General features: G+C 38.2%; 1 protein-coding gene across 1 annotated transcript; it reads right to left on the reverse strand.

Moving 5' to 3' along the window:
• Positions 1 to 1,662: 1,662 nt before the first annotated feature.
• Positions 1,663 to 12,146, reverse strand: prdm1a (PR domain containing 1a, with ZNF domain). The gene is made up of 7 exons (XM_058746402.1): positions 11,989 to 12,146; positions 10,229 to 10,480; positions 8,652 to 8,771; positions 7,282 to 7,534; positions 4,412 to 5,376; positions 4,178 to 4,306; positions 1,663 to 4,066 (listed from the first exon to the last, which is right to left on the reverse strand). The coding sequence occupies exons 1-7, from the start codon at positions 12,013 to 12,015 to the stop codon at positions 3,479 to 3,481; spliced, it is 2,334 nt and encodes a 777-aa protein (XP_058602385.1). The 5' UTR covers positions 12,016 to 12,146; the 3' UTR covers positions 1,663 to 3,478.
• Between the last annotated feature and the right edge of the window lie 9,263 nt (positions 12,147 to 21,409).

Genomic DNA, 21,409 nt, shown 5'->3' on the forward strand with positions numbered 1-21,409 from the left:
TTCAAGATAAGGGGACATTTTGAAAATATTAATAAGTATGTATTAATCAAATCCAAATTTTGATGAAAATATGTAAAATCTGCAAGTTATCAACACCACAGACACTAATAAAGTTCAACACATGAAATTGTCAGAAATTTAGCTAAACTTTAGAAAATTAATAAGAAAGGATGTATTCCCCTCAGATCAACCAGCACCTGCAGTGACCTTTACACACAGGAAGTAGTCCAAATAGCATTCCCCCTTTTCTTAAAGGGGCAAAATCCATTGTGGTAACACCACAGATATGAATTTGGGGGACACAACTTTTTTCTTAAATATAACAAAATATGTATTTTTTAAAACAATTTAATAAAATTGCACATGTTAAATAAAATCTATGTTCACAATATAACTACTTTATTTGTGTTAAAATGTTATATTGTTGCGATTACATTCCATGATACCTCTCTAAGGTATGGCGGGAACATCCATATTTTGTTACAAATGCAGTCTCTCAAACTCAATTAAATATGTATTTTAAAACAAAAATGTAACTATTAATAGTGCACAAATTGTGTTTATCCTACAGAATACAAGCATGCAAACATTTTATAATTTATTGGTATTTAAAGTTTATTTCAACTGTTGTAAAGTAGAGGGACACCACTTGCTGCAAATGAAGAATGACCCACATAAGAAAAGTCATTCTGACTTGCCATTCTGTCTATTCACTTTTGTCGATGTTCCGAAAACAAACTTGTTTCTGTAACTGTGTGTTTCCCCTTTTAGCTTCAGTGATTCAGACATCATCTTACAGCGGGAAATGAAGAAAGCCAATTATCATATAATCCACATGCTCACATGGGGCCTATAAATGTACAATTTGGGAAGAGCTGAAAGGGATTCCATTTGATATAGTCAGCGTTCTCAGAACTGGATTAGGAAGAGGACACGCACGAGCCAGAACTGCATAAGCAACGTATTACCACATCTGCTTAACAAGGAAAACACATTGTAAACATTAAATTCTGACAGTCAGGTTTCACAGCCAAGACTCAGTTCTTTACATTTGTATTACTCTCTGGATTTTTTTTTTTTTGAAGTGATCATGTAAAGCAAAAGTTACATTGGTAGGCTAAATGTGGCTGACAGAATTTCATTAAATCGAAAACATTTTGAAATGGACTTGTTTTAACCTGCACGGTCTTACAGCTAGACACAATCACACTGTTTACACTGATGATAGATTTTCATCTCTTTTGAGAAAAGTATACTGTTGTACAGTACTTGCTTATATAATCATCAACAAACTTCTAAGACATGACACATTAACAGCCAATCAGAATAATTTTAATTGGCTGATATGCATTTAATTATTATACTGACATTGCGTGTGTGTATAGTGTGATATATTTATAGGCCTGTTGTGGCTGGTATTACTAACAGTGTCATGATTTGTGTGGTGTGGAACTATACACTTTGGATTTGGTGACTGCTTCTTTTGTCTGCCTAGTCATGGATCTATTCATCGGAAGTGCAAATGAAGCATCTTGTAATTGCTGTGTTGCGAACTTTTACCCCGGAGCTACCCGCAGACCCAGAGTCTTTAATGCACCGTAAAGGATAGTTTGTTGTATTTTGAAGTACCTAAGAATCAGAACCATTCTGTATTTTCTAAATTAAATTTATTTGTGGCTGTTTTTTATTTCACTTAATTGCAAATACATTTTACACATTTTATTTTTGCTAATTATTATATAAATTAATGTTTAATGGAAAGAAAATTGTCAAAATGAAGTCATAATGAAAAAAAAAAAAAACCTCTTTGAAGGTTGATAGATTGCCAAATATCCTTTTTATACTTCATACTTTTTTATACAAAACTGAAAATGTCCTTTGCTGCAAAATATATTCTGTAATTGTATCGATTCACATTTACTATAAATCTATAACATTTAAATTAGGTCAAATTTTGCACAGAATCATCTCTGTGCTGCTGCCTGCAATCACATCAAGAATCCACTAAATATCCACATGAATTATGAATCTCAGATGTTTAGGAAAGTGTTGCGGTGAGATTTCGTGCCATATAGTGGTTTAGAGAAGGATGAGCCCTGTTTTATTTACATGAAAAAAAAAACACACAAGTGACAAAAATGCTTTAGATCAGTGAAGATTTATATTATAATTTACATTTTGTCAAAGCTGTACTTAAATAGCTACGTAAACCAGTATGTAAACAAAGACGGTCTTTTTTTCTTTAAAGCTGAAGATGAGGTGTAGACTTTGGTCATACTTGGGACAGAAAGTGTATGAGATACTACTACCTCACAGCACATGTTGCTGATAAACTGTCCTACTAATATTGCTGCACAAAATCATATTAAAAACAAAGATAAAATTACAAACATAAGACAAAAGAACCAGTGCATACAAAGGCCAAAGTGATGTGGAGTGTTCATAAACATCATCACAGACCTGCAGAGCAAACAGTTGCAGCAGCTCACGCTGCACTTGCACACATCTCTGAAAATAAACGAAAGAGTTCACTTTGGTTATCATTTCCACATTTTCATTTCTTTATCGTTTTGGTTTCAGTAATGTGCCACACATAAGTAAGAAAATGCAGTGTCAGTCTCACAGCCTGTGTGTGACAGCTAGACAGACTGCTATTCTTTGGACCACAGGTAGACCTGCACATTGGGACATTTGATTTCCTCTTCAAGTAGCAAAACAAACATCACATATGCCTCTGACGTCTCTCAATTCAAGCACACACCACACACACACACACACACACACACACACACACACACACTCTGGCATTTGAGGTAACAGTTGTTGGTAATATATAATATGCCCTTTTTGTATTCATTATATTGTGTAGAGCTCAACGTGAAGAGAATAAATGTTATGTAAAACACGTACACATAGATATGTAACCTCTGACCTCTCATATAGTTAAAAAAATGCCTTCAGCAAAAAGGTCTACCTCTGACTTCAAAGCCCACATTAAAAATAAACCTGAATGTGGTAAGCTCTTTGCAGTCACACATGAAATCACAGTCAACTGGGACACTATTTACAGTTACTATCCACAGAAGAATAAAACAAAAGAAAATATATAAAACAGTAAATTACAATGATTTAACTAGTCATTGTAAACATTATTTCCACTTGTTGGTTGTGAAGGATGACGCATTGAACAATAAATTAAATAGATTACGTAACAAACTAAGATAAACACCAAGAAGAGCAAATAATATTAATAACAACAATAATAATATTAATAAAAGAATATGATTGTCTTTTTAATTTGTGTAGGACATACTGGACCACTGATGGACTGGAACGATGTCTGTTAGCCCTGAGTACTCAAGTCCCTGAACATAAAGGCCATAGCCTGATTCTTTGAGAAGAATTATATATACTTGTGGCTGTCCATAACCTGGCCTAGAGAGCTAGTCAGGCAAATGGTCAGCATACCTCTAGTTGGCTAGGTTTCCATGGCCTCCTCTGTCTCCTTTTTAACCTTGACAGGTAGGAGCTGGATAGGGCTGCTGCAATGAACCTTGATGACAGAGGCCTCACTGCCATGCTCGTTGAGACGATATGTAGATAATGCAGGTGGTGGGGGGTGCAGGTCTCCTCCAGTGCTACCTTTGTGATAAGACGCTTTAAAATCCATCTCCTGCCAGAGCAGGCCAAAGATCTGTTTCTCTACCATGCTCTCCACGTCAAACTCTTCCATTTCTTCCAGTCTGTCTGCGTTATCGCTGATATCAAAGCGTTCAATTTCCTCGTTCATGCGGTTGAGTTCATCCAGGCTGCAGCTGGGAGAAGGAGAGACCGCTAAGCAGTAGCCTTTGAGATGGAGCCGCAGGCTGCTGAGGTGAATGTAATTGCGGTGGCAATGCGGGCATTGGTGTGGACGTTCTCGTGTGTGCAGCCGTTTGTGCAGCTTGAGGTGTACAAACTGTGTAAACTTGGCTGGGCAGATCTTGCACTGGTAGGGCTTTTCACCGGAGTGCAGTCGCAAATGGGTCTTCAAGTTGCTAGTGCTGCTGAAACGCTTGTGACACACCTGTGAGGTGAAAGCAGTTTTAAGATCTCATTCTTATTGGAGCAGAGATCTTACAAATGTACACAGAGAAGGAAATGACTGGTTACAACTGAAACTGTTGTTATTATTTACCTGGCACTCATGGGGTTTCTCTCCTGTGTGGACCAAATAGTGTTTCTGCAGGTGGGCCAGCTGAGTGAAACCTTTATTGCAGGTCTGACACTTAAAGGGTCGTTCACCGCTATGGACTCGCAGGTGCACCTGAAAATAAAGACAGGTAAGCTAGGTACTACCAGGAGTGTTTCTAACAGATGTGTAGCACACATATGCTATTCATCAAAAAGGAGGCACCGTTCTCTTGCTTACCTTGAGATTGGAAAGTTGACCAAAAGTCTTGGTGCAGACATTGCACTCATACTTGATCTTCCCGTTCTGCTTCTTAAGTGGGTAATCTAGACTTTTGTAGCCTATGGAACCTGGTTTCATCTTGCTGAGATTAATCGCCTTATCCTCTGAGCGGCTGGTACTCAGGATTGCTGAGGTAGGCTTGGTAGGAACACGTCCTGTAGAGGCTGCAGAGCCGGCTGTTGGAGACCCCCCAGCGGGAGTGTAGGGGTGCCCATGCCCATGGACTTGTTTATCTTTCAGAGAGGTGGCTGCAGAAAAGGCACTGGTGGCCGCTGGGAGCAGGATGTCCCTGGGAGCCAGAGAGTCAGGTGGAAGCAGAAATTGTCGACTACCCTCGGACGGAAGCATGCCAGGTGGGAAGGGTACATGAGGGGGTACCAAGCTGCTATAAAAGGGGTACATGTGTGGAAATATACTGCCCAAAGTAGGTGGCCCACTCAGACTGTTAACAGGGTAGTGGGGCATGAGGTAGCGTGAGTAGTGCGGGTTTGGGTAGAATGGCATGGAGCCTGCTGGTGAGTAGCCTGGGTAGTGGTTCAGGCCACGACTGTAGAGTGCTGGAGAGAAGGAGAGAAGGGTGTCTCTTGGCTCAAGGGATGCTGGTGTGGGACTGCTTTCTGGACTGCTCTCCGGACTGCTGAGTGCTGAAGGGCTGGGTGTCACTGAACACTGTCTGTGGGAGCGGTTCGGGAGGCCAAATACTGTGGTAGTCTTTAAAAAGTCTTCGCTTAGGGAAGGGCGGAGCGGATAGAGAGCACTGGGGTAAAGAGGTCGGTCTGGGCTGTTGGGACAGCGGGGACGGGTGGGAAGTGGTCTGCTGGGTTCTTGCAGTACGTCTTTTAAAATCTCTGAAACGCTGTGCTCTCTTTTCACTGGGTGCTTGACTTCAGTCGCTTGCTGTGTGGCTTCAATCAGGCTCTGCTCTGTTTTCACACACAAAAAACAATATGTTAATAATTTTCTCACTCATTCACATTCACTGATACAGGTCCGTTTGCGATATGTTTTACATGGTCGCGATCCCAATTCCAGTTACTGTTATTTTGAGGGACACAGCAGTTCCATTGTCCCAAAGGATACAGCTCTTCTTAAGGCAAATTTCAACAAAGCACCCCAGTGGTTCACTTAGTGTGACAGTTTGACAAATTATCCCGTGTTAGGGTCTACAGACAGGATGTGAGGCCTGACAGCCGCCCCGGTCAGGGTGGGATGGATGCACTGATACTATCTAATGGGGTTCACTGAGTGGGTGTGGGGGGACTGATGGCGTCCTGCTAATAGGGATCTACATGTCTAGATCTCTCCCTTTTAGAGTCCACTGAGACCAGGGATGGATTTTACTTAGTGGCTGATCTTAAAAGAGTTCACAAATTTCTGCACAGCACCAAACTTAAAAGCTTTTGCAGAATTCACAATAATAAATCAGATGAGGAGTGAAATATGAATAAAACATAAATAGAGTAATATAATTCTCAAATTTAGGCGAAATAGACCCATTATAAACCACCCTGACCCTTCCACCCACTCACATTTGATAAAAGGTGGAAAGCTAATTAGAAAATAACTCTCCCATATATCTTAAATACTTCACTGTTAATCTCCTTCAAAAGGATGTAAACAATTAAATAACTTCCTGCTTCCTGTTCACTGAACTTTCACAGGGTTAATTGTGTACAATTCAAGTGTGAATATGAGTGTGTGCATGATAAGTATCCCTTAAAAGATGTACCAGACTCTCTACTCCCCTATCCTTCTGTCCCGGCAGCTACGTGTAAACAAACCGAGAGGTTATCAGTTTTCCCCTCCCACCTCTCTTCCACAGATAGTACCAGTTCTGTTCCTCCCTAGAGAGCTTGCCAAAAACAAACAGCCGGCGATCACAGAGATATCAATCTGTCAGCACAGCCCTGCCGCCAGGAAGTTCAACTAGTCAATGGAGGTTTTTTTCCCTCTCTCTCTCTCTTTCTAGCCTCTCCTTACTCTTAAAGTGGCAAACAAATGAAGACGTTCCTCCCACACCTCCTGAGGCAGGATGACAAAGGAATGAAGGGACTCAAGATACATGTTGGGTGAATGTGCTGCCATTTTACACCAGACAGGACTAGTGAAATAGAAAGTCAATGTCTAAATCAGTTTCATGTGGGAGGCTGTGTCAGTCAGATCAGCCCATTCTATTAGATTGAGTCATACACGGGTTTCTTTAGGGTTGCTACTGTTCCGCTTTGAGATGCAGGGGCTATTATTCCTTCTTAAGGCTGCAGGTAGAGGGGCAGCAGACATGAGTGAGTAGGTGTAATTACAGACTATGTGTGTGTGTTGAGCTCAAGGGGTCGGCTACATCCAGTCGCCCCAGGGTATGCGCATGACTCTGGGGAGAGGAGTCACACTGACTGGCCTGTTCACCTACCTATAATCTCCCCCTCTCCTCCGTATCAATCTTTCCCTCTGTCTCATTTTTTTTTTTTTTTTTTTTTTTAGCTTAGAGACTTTTATTGCTGGTTTAGTATGCTGGGCAAAACAAACCTTAGTCTGCACTTTCATGTTTAAAGAACTTACTCAAACACCAATGGCTGAAACATTACGATGTTTTTGTTCAGACTAATTACAAAGAATAGGAGTGTAGAGGAAGAAAGGAGAGAAACAGAGTAGTTCAAAGAATTCCGATCTTAACAGAGATGAAAGGGAAAAACTGGTGTGTTTGCACAATGCTTACAGGGTCTATCTCTATAGTGGGAAAGGCATGTTTTTCTTGACTTTAACTGAGATAAGAAGGAACAGTCTATGGCAAATAGAGAGATGTCACATACATGCATTTTTGGTGAACTTACTGAGTTTTTGCATCATGATCTCTCCAGAGGCAGGGTAGTTGAGACGGCGGGCAAACTCCGGGCAGTACCACACCAGTAGCTCCTGATCTGCAGGAATGGCCTTCACGGTGTAGAAATAGATGTTCATGCCGTTTTGGCAGGCAGCAAGGTTCTGTTCCTGCTGGGAATGAGCTGGATTCACATAACGCATCCAGTTACTCTTCTCCTCGTCCAGTCCGTCCACAAAATGATGGAACTCCCCATTTGAGTATATCTAGAAAATACAATGAAGAAAATTAAAACCAGGTCCTTTTTAAAAAAAAATTACAATAACTTTCTTTGTATTTATTACAATGGTCTATTCTCTAGTCCTCCAGTGTGGTTCTCGTGTCTTTGAGACAGACGAGTGGGGTTTGCTCTTATAAAGTCTCACAGTGAGTCATCAGACGCCCCCACACTAATATTCACAGTCTCAGAGTATCTCCATTCAGCTCTCTGATGGATTCTTAGGTCTCGTCTGAAGTATGGTTGGGGGACGCCTATCTCAGTGTGTTGTTTATACTAAGCTTGCAAGTTCCAGGAACACTTTCAAGACGTCACAAACAAGGTTTCCCTCTGAATCTTTACCACCACACTTCCTCTATAGCACTTTTTCTCTATGCTTTGTAACGCTAACCAGTTACTCTGTAATCACCTGCTCTGCACCATATGGTAAAGGACTGACAGTAACACAGGAAACAATGATATCAGTGCTGTGTCTAATAGGTAAAGACCAGAGTTGTTCCACTTGGGGATCTTCGATTTGGCAACAATATGGAAGTGACAGAAAATAAGTCAACACAAAACCAGAGCGGGTTGACTTTGCACTTTCTCCGTGACGACAGCTGTAGACGACAGCTGGAAGTCACAGAGGAGTGAGAGAAATGTTTCGTTTGAATTGTTAGTGGCATTTAATGGTAGTGACAACTGTGATGTTGCAATGGGATTTCTTTTTTCACTGGTCAAACACTTTGAATAAGTGCAATGACACAGATGATCTGTAAAGCGGACATATTCTTAAGAAAGATATATTTACAGCAGCAGAACTGCAGAGTCATTCAGCACTTCCTGTCCCACACGCTCAGAGCGCTGCACAGTCAAATAAAGATTACACTACATGGAACGTATCAGTGCTCTCTCAGTCATTCAGCACCAGTGCAGCAATGCAGTTCCCAAAACAGCAGATCTTTACTCAGCAGTTTCTGATCACTCTGAGAATATAAAGGCACTGCTTCTACATCTAGCCCATGATGTCACATAGGAAGTCAGTCAGTGGAACAGGAAGTGACCCAGTATTTTTTTTTCTTGTCCACTCCTACTTTATTGAAAGATTCTGAAACAAAACAACTCACCCGCCAGAAGTACTTCCTGTTCGCATCTTTGGGGACATTCTCTGCAGTGTAACTTTCTCCCACAAGGGGGCCAAACCGTGTGCCTTTGGGGATGTATTCTCTGCTTACTACACCAATAACCTGGTTAAAAAAGTAGGAAAACAGGTGGTTAAAATAGAGGTAGATGAAGTTTAAAGCACAGTATCTTAGGTTCACAATTCAATCATTTTCTGAAAAATAATTCATTAAATTAGCTTGACAGTATTAGCAAGACAGAGTGTATGTGTGAGAGAGGGGTAATTAATTGACAGTCAGCCAGATGTGCACACTTGAAAGACATGGAGCCATGCCTCTCTTCACCCGTCACCTCTTCTGACAGCCACAGGAAGCTAAAGGTCATCAAGGTTGTGTCCTAAGGCTGAGAGAGACTATTTGTTTGTCCCGTTTCACCTCTTACTATCCGCACAGACACTTCTGAGGAGGTGATCACCAAAGCTTAACCTCTCTTCACAATACGGAATCATACAGGTGCTTTATTTGATAGAAATAGGGCCACACAGAATTTATAGTTTAAATTGATTCTGCAAAATGGATTTACATAAGTAAATGTACTAAACAGAGATGGGAATTTTAAAATCAAAGCCAAAATATTTAATATTTTTTGAACTCTAAAGATTACTACAACTCGACCCTTCTGCTACCTAAAGATCTCCTCACCCAAACTCCTGCTTTTCAACTTATTAAACGCTCTCCCCATCAATACTCTCTCATCATCATAATCTTCCTCTGTGAATCACATGACTTCACTCACTCTCTTCCTGTTTGAACCTCAGGTGTTTCTTGAAGAAAGAGGGTTAACTCTTTATCACCTCATAAGTACGTGCTCATAAAAGAGGAAGAGATAAGACAGACAGAGCGACTGATGAAAAAATCTATAACCCTGTTCCTATTGATCTATAAACACTTTCAAAATAAGAGAGGCTTAATCCTATTCAAAGCTTCTGCCGTCATTAGCGCTGGAAAGGTGGAAAGTAGTGTGTTTGTGGATTGTCATGGACACAGACATGGCAGTCTGCTGCAGATAAAACAGGTTTGATAGATGGCACTCTGGAACTTTTGCACTCGGGTGCTTGAGGAGCTTGTCATGTGGTCCTCTGATGTATGGATGTTTGTGTTAGCTGAGTAACAATGTGAGCTAGAAATTATTAAGCACACAGATATAGACAGGGACTTTTTTTGTTCAACAAAACAAGTTTAAAAACTGGGCAGACAGTGCTGATAAAGAAGATTAATGCCAGTTATGTGATCAGTAGGTGTGGCTTTATGGAGATGCTGTTTAAACAAGAATCACAACCACCCGAAGTTCTGCTTAAACCTGCTTCTTGCAGTTTGATAATGTTACACTCTGAGGCGGGTTTGCAGATTTACTGTCAGTACACTCATACAAGCAGACAACAATTATTAGCAGATGGCATGCAGTACTGCAGTTGTAACCCGATGAATCTCGTGGCACATTTCAAAAAGGAAGCCTCGAGGCCATGAGTACATCATGCGTAATGCCGTTGCATATGTGATGGTGTGTGAGTGTCGTGTCATACCTCTTTAGAGTCTGCTGGGTGTTTGAAGGCCAGGTTTCTTGGTAAGGACGCCTCGGCCCGGGTGAGTTCTGTGTTCTCCAGAGGACCCTCCCAGGTGTGGTCTTTTACGATGTACGTGCATTTCTCTTCAAACTCTTCCTCCGTCCATTTTGTCATGTCTACATCCTCTACATCCATCTTGAGCTCCTCATTATCCATGGTGTAGGGTGCTCCCTCAGTAGTCAACATGGCTGAGCTGTGATGAGAAGCAGCCTGAGAAAGGAAAAAGCATTAGAATTAAATGACTTATCAGATCAGAGAACTACAGAACTAAACATTATCTTAGTAAAGGGTAAAGGTTAAACTATGTAAATGATCTAGTTTCTTTAAAATTTTTGTGATGCACAAATATTTGTTTATAGTAAAAAATATAATTAATTAGAATTCAAATATTTTTGCCTAAATTAGAGCTTAATTGTTTACACAACATTAAAACTAATACGTTTCTTTCTACACGTAGAAGCAGAAGTGCTCTTAAAGTAAATTAAAGACACCAGCCGTCCCGACCCGCTCGTAAGGTCAGCACTGATCTCAGTCTCTCTTTTCATGTCCTACTCTTCATTTCTGTCTATCAACATGCATCTTAACCTCTCCCTGTTTTCTTCCCTGAGTGAAAAAATAGTCACAAATGGAGGAAAACAGAGGAAGGAAGTCCCGTCTACATCTGAATGTAGCTAAAATTGGAATCAGAGTGGCAGAGAAACGGAACCATCAATCCATCCCAGAGAATGTGTGTGAGAAACAGAAACAAAAGAGGAAAAACTTTGACGCAAAGTGATACAACCAATCGTCAACCAGAATTCAAAAGGCAAAATATGTAGTTACCTGTTCAGGACTAAAACTAAACTTCTCTGAGAATGTTTTATTAAAGCTCTTAAAATTATTCAAAGTGTATTCATGTAATTTAAAACTACATTTTAAATTAAACTAAAAACTTAATTTAAAACTATTTGTTCCTATAATTACAAATGTGTGTAGTTCATTTTAATTTAAAGTTTACAGAATTAATACAATTTTATGTTTCAAAACAGAATGTGAAATTAACAAAGCTGTAAAAGTTGATTTGTGATGAACATAAATTGTAGTTGAGCATTGTCTATTACACTAACATTTTATAATTTGTTTTAAAGAAAATCAGAAAATAGTTATATTTTTTGTTGTTGTTAGAAAGAATTGTGTGCGTAGGACAGCTGTAGAACCAAAACTCATAACGAAACTGAAAAACTCCACATTAACAAACATGGAAATCAGATGTATGCATACTAAATATGCACGCACAATATAAAACTATATATTATGTTTGATAAGAAAAACTTTTAAGTGAAATCCTTAAAAAAATGTTTAGTTAAAATTTAGTAAAACTATAAACTATTATTAAATACAGAAATATTTTTCTAAGAATTAAATACAGAAATTATTTTCTAAGAATTGTTTTAAATACTAAAATAGATGAAAATGCCTAAATTATCACAGTCAAGAATTTATACTTAAAATAAAAAAATAAAAAAATAAAAACTAGAAAGCCCAAATAAAACTGTTTTTCTATACCGCAAAACAATCACACCACATAGAATTAACAACCACTAAATAACTGAATAACCGCTAAATATTTCATTTATGAAATAATAGAAACAATCAGTTCCATTGTAAAACACATTCTCTGCTTTACACAGAATAAATGCAGAACACACAAAAACACAGTTTAGAGAAATGTCACTTACCAGGACGCTCTGGTCCCAGCCACACATAGAGGCTGTGTGTGATCTCTCCCCTGAATGTGTGTGTATATGTTTGGGACAGGTGCAGCTCACAGTTCTCCTGTCTTGTCCCACTGCTAGTCCAGATGGTAAGTGACTTCTCCTGCAAGTGCCTGAGATTGACTGACTGCCTGAGCATGTTTGTCTGACTTGTTGAAGGCACTTTGGCCCTGCCCACTATCTCCTCCCACCTTAGTGTCACTGACTCCGCCTCCAGAGTACATGATCTAACAATTACTCCACTGCTACACACACACATTATTGAAGAGAAAGTAATTAACAAATAATAATAGAAAAAAACTTGTGTACTAACCAACTGAAATTTCCTTTCTTTTGACCTTTTTTGTCTTAAAATATACTTATTTTAAAAAGTTTATACTGTAGTAAAATGTACTTTCTAAATAATCCTTTTATAAATATAAATTTTAATCAGTGTGCATTTTCTTTTTTCATTATATTATAGAATTATTTTTTTATGATCAAAACAAAAATCCAAAAATAATAATACTATATTTTAATTTCATTTCAATTTATACAATGTTGTTGTTGTTTTTTATATAACACAGACTCTCACAAAAGAAGAAAGTGAACAAAATAGTCTTTGAATTATTGAGACGCACAACACAAGACTGTTTTGACCCAAACCCCCAGAGGTACGGTCTTGTTTGAAGAGGAAAGTGAACATGTTGATGCGTCTTCCCCTCGCTCTCATCCTGTGAAGGAAGGACGTCCTGTGACGGTGACTCAATGACTATTGCTGTTTACTGGGAGCTGACTGACGTCCCTGTTCCTCTTTTATCCCCCATTTTACACTCTTTCCCACAATACCTACCCTCTCTGGTGCATTATTCATTCTTAAGAGCACTCCTACAAACTCACATTCTGGATTCTTCTTACATGTTGAGCATTCAAAATCTTAAAATCAGAGAAACTTCTCTTTCGATAGGAGAATATGAAGTAGTAATGAAGGATTCTTGAAGGATTCTTGCCTGCCCCTCTGCAGACATACTCAAAAACACTCATTACACACAAAACACTCTCACCCACCCGAAATTCAGCTGGTGACAAAGAGCTGACCACATCAGTCGCAGCCTACTATTTCCTGGCAGCAGACTACCCAGAAGATTGTTGTAGCCCCAAGGGCTGCCCAGAACCCACTCAGCCCACAACCCACCCCAATCTGGTCCACAGCTGTTTACACTGAAACCCACTCAATAAGAAGTCCAGGAAGGACCAGCACCAAAACACTGAAATTCACCTTCAAACGAAAGAGCTGAAACGGGGACCTGCCAGCAAGCTGGATCCGAGAGAAGAGAGTTTGTCTGGGCCAAGGCCATTCCCAATAAGATCCACTTTAAGAGACTTCAAGCCCATAAAAGGGATGAACCCTCCAGGGCTTGATCAGACACCTTCTCTTTCTCTGGACAAGCTGAGGCCAGGGGGCAGGGAGGACTCTCTCAACTCTGAAGTCAAATTCAAATGGACCTTTTTACTGTCTATATAAAGGGTTTAATGTGGCCTGAAAGAAAACCAGCTAAACAATAGCGGGCAGAGGAACATCAACAGCGCTATTAGTTTTACAGACAGCTCATAACATCCCCACACCGCAGAAGAAGAGAAGTGGAAGATATGAAGTGCAAAAACTTCTTGCGGCATAAATAGAAATGTTCCGATTTGAAATAAGGAATGACAAATTTGTGCAGCGTAATTGCTTACATCCTTAAAGCTGCAAACATAGAAGTTGCTGACGACCACATCCAATCTGCCGCTAGTCCTCAGCAGCCAGAGACTGATATGTGAAACCAATATGTTTTTTTTTTAATCTAATTTCCTTCTCTCAACCAACAACACATCCCTTCTAAAACAGTGTAAACACTGTTATCTTCTTTAAAATCGTTTAATCTGGGCTCTCTCTCTAAATAGAATGATTACTTAGTTAAAAGAAAGCTGGTGTACATTTCCTTTGCTTGTGTGCGTGGCTGTTATTCTAAGAACATCCCACCACAACTGAAATATTAAGCATATTGAGCCATGGCACCTGGATTGAACCGAGTCTGAAGGTTCGAGTGTGTGTGTGTGTACACACATGTGCTAGAGAAGCTGATCTGCACGTGTGCCGCACGTTCTGCAGATGACACCCCTCCCAACCCTTTTCATGTGGGGTAACGGGGCAACAGAGCTCTAATCCCTCCGCTTCAACTCCACTTCCTCAAACCAGCCATCTGGAGATATGTCTGTCTCCTTACAACGTTTACTACAGTGGGGGCGGCGTGGTGATTAATACTATGACCAGACAGAGACTATCTAAACTAAAAGAGGACCATGCTAAATTTAGCGCATGTGTTATTAAACTGTTTATATTAATGATAAAATTTTCAGGATTCATCTATATTACCTAAACCCTTTACAGTAACAGTGGCTTGAGGGTTTGCTTACATGACTCGCCATTTGGGTAGAAAAGAGTTCTGACCTAAGAATGAAAACTCAGGGAAATGTTACGGCTTTTAAAAGAGAGAGAGAGAAATCAGCTCCACAATAACTGACAATGACTAAATTTATATAGATCATATTGTTCATTCTATAAGGATTATTACACTTAATACAATTGCAAAATATACATGGAAATCGTAATATTTTATATCATTGCAGTTAATTAATTTATTTGATAGAGTACAACAAATTTAAACTGATATTTCTCTCTGGTAACATTTTATTTTAAGGTGTCCTTGTTACACATAACCTTAACCATATAGTAAGTACATGTAGTTTATTAATATTACTCAGTGCTTGAATGTATAATTATACTGTTACAAAGACACCTTAAAATAAAGTGTAACCTTCTTTATTATTTTATTTTTATTTTTTTCTTCTTTTACTGAAAAATTTAAACTGAACTGAAAATTGAAAGAAATTGCTAAAGAGAAACCAGGGACAGAAACATTACACTTTGGATAAATTATTCTGTTATTCTAGATATCTTTATAAAATAAAATGAGGATTGAACAGTTTTAAAAGTCAGGAATATCATGCATTAAGAATCATTACAAAATTAAGACTGCACATTCACTTATTTAGTGGCATTTATATCTAAATACAATAATGTTTTTTAAAAAACAAATTAAATAATGTATTAGAATTTTGTCTACACTTGTGAAAAACTTGTTATAGACCATATTTAGACACATCTTAAGTGATGAAAATATGAATTAAAATATATGATCACTTTTGGTGCTAACAAATCAAGAAAATAAAGTGTCCATTTCATGACTTACTGAAGATTAAATTGAATATGATTAGTTTGTTGACTAGATACAATAATAAAATTAATTATAGATATATACATTTTAAGTACATTTATAATAAACGAAAATCTGTTTGTTTTACCTGCTGGCTTCCATAAACGTCTGTGAATGATAGCGATGGTTTAATCCTACAGAAATACACACAAGTTCAGAGATCTCTGTTCACACACACACACACACACACACAAACCTCCACCCAAAGCAGCCTCATTAGGATTAACTGAAGACATTAAGAAAGCAAACAGTTCAGCAGGAGAACAAAATCCAAGATAAAGCACAATTTTAAGGTATTTAACTTCCCATTCAGCTCCAGAGATAACAATAATCAAAATACCATCAATACCTGGTATAATGAATTAAACATTATATATAATGTTACATTTTTGCCTAAACTTTTGCATAAATTTTAAATTGTATCGTTGTTATGATGACAGCTTATTTAAATCCGGCCAGACATTTGGGTTTGACTGTAGTTAACTGAAATTTGTTTGTTGTAGACACACAAACATTCGCACAGGCATTAACTGCAGCATTATGCTGAGCTGATAATAGTGTCCATGTTGAATGAGTTTGCCCCACCGGCACACTTCCCCTCCTCTCTGCATCTCAGATCTTTACACGAAACAGACATAGTGTTCCTGACCACCCCCTTACACACACACACACACACACTCAAAAACTCAAACATCTTACCATCAAAGCAGCAGAGAAAAGTGTGTAGGATGAACAAAGTCAGACACATATGCTGTTCTCTTTACTCTTCAGTGACTTCATCAGCATTTAGGGGAAAATGCTTTAAGAAAACCATTTAACCTTTTAATAAGATCTGATTAGCAAAAGATGATCAGAAAAAGAACTGCCGTTATCTCCTATCATTTATCTCAACATACACATACAGTGAGTAGGGAAGCCCTTTGGCCTGTCAGCACGCTGTGAAGCACTGTGAATGCTAGGAAATATTTAGTTTGGATCTCTGCCACAAAAGTCTCGCTAAAAACTGCCAGAAGGCTGCATACCTCTACCTGCGACATGCCGTGAAATGAATTCGCAAAAAACAAAAAAAACTAAATAAAAAACTTTTTTTTTAATTGATCACATGTAATCTATTAAAAATAGCATTTAAGAACAACATAATTAATCTAAAATAAATATAATACAATGCTTTGGAAGTATTGTGAAGTGACCTGTATTGGAAAAATGAAACCGAGAGCATCAGATAGGACATCAGGGCGAGGTAAAGTAGAACTATAATGAAGCTATTTGACTTTTAAAAGATTCAGGGTCACTGTTTATTGTAGCTCAAATAATAGATTCATGTGTGAGAAAACACACATCACTTATTATATGGATCAGGCGCCTTGAGACAAATCCTCATGATAACCAAATATGATGGAGTATGGTTACAAATCAGTAAAGGTTTTTAAAGTACTGCAGTTTTCATACTTATGATTATTTGAGTATTCCTGCTTCCCAGACAGTTTTATTTTAGAAACTGTCACAAATACGTTGTATAGTGCAAAATAGCTTAACGTGTTCTGAATGAAACTCCTGGCAGCGTGTTGCGTGATACATGTCACATGTTAGTATAACTGTTGATATAACTCTTCTGGTGTAGATAGTGGTGTAGATAGCATTAATCACCTTAACATGACATATGATGAGTGTTTGGGATCAGAATTGTGTGTTAGATGGAACGAGTGATGAATATGACAGGTGTGTGAGTGTGACCAGCAGCCACGCTTAATCAGCATGCTTAGAACAATGAGTCTATTTAAGCCACTACTGGCCCCTAATGAGAGATCCCTCACACACACACACACACACACACACTCATGTACTACATGTCAAATCACCAACTCACTGATTTATTCATTAACGCGTAACAAATTAATGCGCCAATACAACTGAATTTTTTAAAACATGCTAATTATATACTGATAAATTAAAGTGTAAGTATTTAATGTAGAAAAAAACATCTGAGTAATAACAAGAATTATGATTATTATATTGTAATAAAAACAATAGCTAACATGTAATAAATCACAAGAAATTAAAACAAGAAATTTAAAGATTTCAGAAGTAGATGCCACATAGGAGTAATGTGTTTCTGTTTTTTATCATAATCTCTCTCTCTCTCTCTCTCTGGGAAATAAACACATATACAGTACATATCCATCTTATCAAGATGAACGGAAAAAAAATTATAGATTACAAAGTAAATGAAAACAGAGCAATTGTGATTGGAAAGGAGGGTTCAGCCTTTGTCCCTCAATTGATAGCAGGAGGACACATACTTGCGCTGCCATGTGGATACACTTTTCCTTCTCTCCCAAAATAGACAAGAGTTTCTCTATGTTGCTCACTTGCTGGAATTCAGGTGACCCTAGCACTATTTGGGTGAAATACTTGTCTCTAATATTTTTATATATTTGCTGCACTCTGTGAGGAAGTGGTCCCCATTTGGTCCCCATAATGTTGAGAATACCAAATACACATGCATGTACACAAACAAATGGATCACATAACATTGCAATATGCCTATGCCAGGTTCAGTGTTTTAATGGCAGTGAATAGACTGTATTCAAATCATAAGCACAAGCACTGTATATGTGATCAGTCACTGCAGAGATGTGTGTTTTGGACCAGTCTCCATTAGAGTTGACAAAATAGAGTTATTTTTGTTCATTCTGGTGGTAAATTTCCATCCAAATACATTTTGCAAAAACTTCCTCCTACTGATCTTTATATTAAGTTATATGTTTGAATCATTATGGATTAAATTATTCTGTGAAATACATTTCTGTCATGACAACTCTCGGAGGGATTGGCATGGTAATGTACATGACAATGTTAATGTATTTGGTCTTGGCGGAATAGATCTGTTACGCTGCTGCTGCTGCTGCTGCTGCTGCTGCGGCAGAGCAAGTACCGAGACTTGCTACTGCCAATACATCCACAACATGCTGCTGTTAGCATGTAGGAAATACTGCTGCTGCATATATAACACATATGAATAACCACATATAGCATACATGAATCACCTAGCAGATCTATACAGGTGGAGCTGGGGAAGGTGGAGGGTTTCTGAAGTGTGCTGCCAAACAGCAAACGAAAGCCAGGTATTTGAATATTGAGCAATGAGCTCATTGGCTACTGATACAGGAGAAAACCAATCAGCTAAGCCATATCATAATGATGTCATTAGGTCAGATTGAGTTGGACCATTCTGGGTTCCACAAAGAACCAGTGAACAGTACATAAAATCCTTTTTTACTAAGTGTTAAGAAAACTTTAATAGTCCAAATAACACTTTTTTCACTATGAGTTTTTATTTTATTTTATTATTTTTTTTAAATCAAATGGTTCTTCATGGAACCAGTGATCCTGCAGTATTTCAATACCTTTGAATGAATGTCTAAAACCTGCCAATGGTGTCATTGTACTATGCAGAATAAAGTGTAAGAAAAGAAAGTTTTAGGGACTATATATCATTCTGGTTCATTTTAAAGCTTGATTAATTTATTCTGCAGAGGCAGAGTTTGAATTAATATTATGCCCATTGTGTGAAAGAGTTTTATAACTATACCACACATTGAACTTGTTCCCAAATATATGTGTAAAGTTTGCCAACATCATTAAGAAGGGTTTTTAGGGGTTTTAAAAGAGAATCATGAGGAACCAAGTGTCATGATGGCAATTGATATAATATCACTGACCTATGGTTCCTCGAACAGACTCCATATCCTCTCTCTCTGTGGGTACAATGGAGCTCTTGTGACATTGTCCTTTGATTGGCGCTGATGTAGTAAATATTTAGAGGGCATGCAAAGGAACTCTCATGTCACCATAGAGACAGATAGCTGCTATCCATCAGCTGCTGATGCTGTCTGGTGTGGGTGGTCAGTGAGGGTCTCTCTAAGTGCTGCATGGAGCAATGGGGTGTTGATTTACCCCTCCATCCACCTCTGGATGCCCTCTTTATGACCCGACAGGTCACCCGCAATCACGAGCATCTAGCGGGCAATGGCAGGAAAAGAGTTCATTGATACACACACACACACACACTGGCGACACCCGTTTGTTGGCCATTTCTTTCCTTGATCTGAATCCATGTTTTGCAGAAATATATTTCCTTCTCACGGCCACAATAAAATGGGATTTGTGAAAGACTGCGGTGAAGCAACTCTCATTCAGAGGTACAAGTAGAACCACTGAAATATCATCAGTCTCTCACTCTTGATGAACTCACAATAGACACTTTTGTGTGAAATCAAAGGATAGATTACTCTCCTCACAAAAACTGTTGGAACCCCCTGTACAACCCCCTAAACAAATTTGCCACAAATTAAATGTGAATAAATAGTTTTTGCAATGCTGTCCAGTGACAGGAGAAAAAAGTGATTGGATTATTATTGTAATATTGGAAGACACTCTAGAAACAGTATGTGGAAATATCTAGTATTATTAAGAATTTGATCATTTTAGTAGCTTATCATGATACAAAATAAATTGGAGCAAATCTGCTTTAATGCCAATTAACAATGCTAAAGTTAATTATTCTATTCTCTCATTTATCCCTATTAAGGAATCTTTCATCTATTTGGGCATTACTTTACATAAAAACATCCATAAGATTGCCAGAGATAATTTTAATAGTATCCTAGTTAAGGTCAAAAATGACATTCAAAGATGGAAGAATCTTAAAGTCTCTCTTCAAGGAAAAATCTCCACAGTTAAGATGAATTTGTTACCTCAGTTTAACTTTCTTTTCTCTTTGCTACCACTTTCTCCCCCTCCAGGTTACTTTAAGGAGATCAACTCCATAATTTCTCATTTTATCTGGAATGATAAATGCCCCAGAATCAAATTTACCACATTACAACACCCTAATCGCGCAGGAGGACTGGCTGTACCAAATTTTGAATTGTATTATTGGTCGTTCCAGCTTAAGGCTCCTTATAAATAGATTGATCCTCAATCTAAAGTTTCATGGAGAGTGATTGAAGCTGACAAGGTTAAACCAAATAGCCTCCAAGATATTTTATTTACTGGCACAGGGAAAAAAGGTGATAATTATGAAGTTGGTCCGGTTGTAGCTAATTCTATTAAAATCTGGAAAACGGTTGAACGTCTGATAGGAGGACCCTTCAAATTTTGTAACAGTACACCTTTATGGCATAATTTTAATTCTGTCTTAGTCTTCTTTAGGCGTAAACACGTGCGGTGATATATATGATAATCAGGGCCTCTGTTCATTTCAGACATTAAGAACCAAATTTTGTTTATCAGCATCCGCATATTTTGTCTTTCTTCAATTACGTTCTGCTCTCAAAGCGTATGGAGTTCCATGGGCATCTCCCATCTCCTCTCATCCTATGCAGGATTGGATTGCACCATCTTCTGGTTGGCCATATGTTTCCTTAATATAGTATATAATAAAATGATTGATTGCATTACAAAACCTCTTTCTATTCAATCTATTTGGAATCGGGAATTATCTGACCTTGATTTGTCTGTCGACTGGAAGAAAGTGTGGTCTAACCTCAGCTTAACATCTAAAAAATTGACTCATTGTCTTATTCACTTCAAAGTCATTCATAGAGCATACATAACTCCTTGCAAAAGATTCAAAATGAAACTACAACCAAATTTTAACTGCCAGATACAGTATGTAATACTGCATCGTCAGGAACTTTTCTTCATATGTTTTGGGAGTGTCCTATCATCATTAATCTATGGACACATGTAAACCTGGTTTTATCCTCCTTACTATAGATTGATTGCTTTGCTAACCCAAGTTTGTGTCTTCTTAATGATGATTCTGGTCTCTGTATAAGCTTAATACAAAAGAGAATGTTGTTTGCTGGTTTTACAGCTGTGAACAAGACAGTAATACAGAACTGGTTTACACTGCACATGTGTGCAAAAACATATTGGATCCATAGCTTCCCGAAAATAGTGACTTGTGAATGTACAACAGCGCGAACTAATGGGGCCAATCCCTCTACTATTGATGCTTGGCAGTGTTTTTCCTTTAACATACTTGATTATATAAAGGAATGACTTGTTTTATTTTTTTTATT

Source organism: Onychostoma macrolepis, chromosome 16 (genome assembly GCF_012432095.1).
Source record: "Onychostoma macrolepis isolate SWU-2019 chromosome 16, ASM1243209v1, whole genome shotgun sequence".
Classification (NCBI taxonomy): domain Eukaryota; kingdom Metazoa; phylum Chordata; class Actinopteri; order Cypriniformes; family Cyprinidae; genus Onychostoma; species Onychostoma macrolepis.

Excerpts from the sequence above, each read along its gene's own strand:
- prdm1a (XM_058746402.1), bottom strand. The coding sequence starts at position 12,015 with ATGTGTGGCTGGGACCAGAGCGTCCTG. Across the intron at positions 10,481-11,988 it reads GCTGGGACCAGAGCGTCCTG|GCTGCTTCTCATCACAGCTC; the intron begins GTAAGTGACATT and ends TTCCTTTCTCAG. Across the intron at positions 4,067-4,177 it reads AGAAACCCCATGAGTGCCAG|GTGTGTCACAAGCGTTTCAG; the intron begins GTAAATAATAAC and ends TTCACCTCACAG.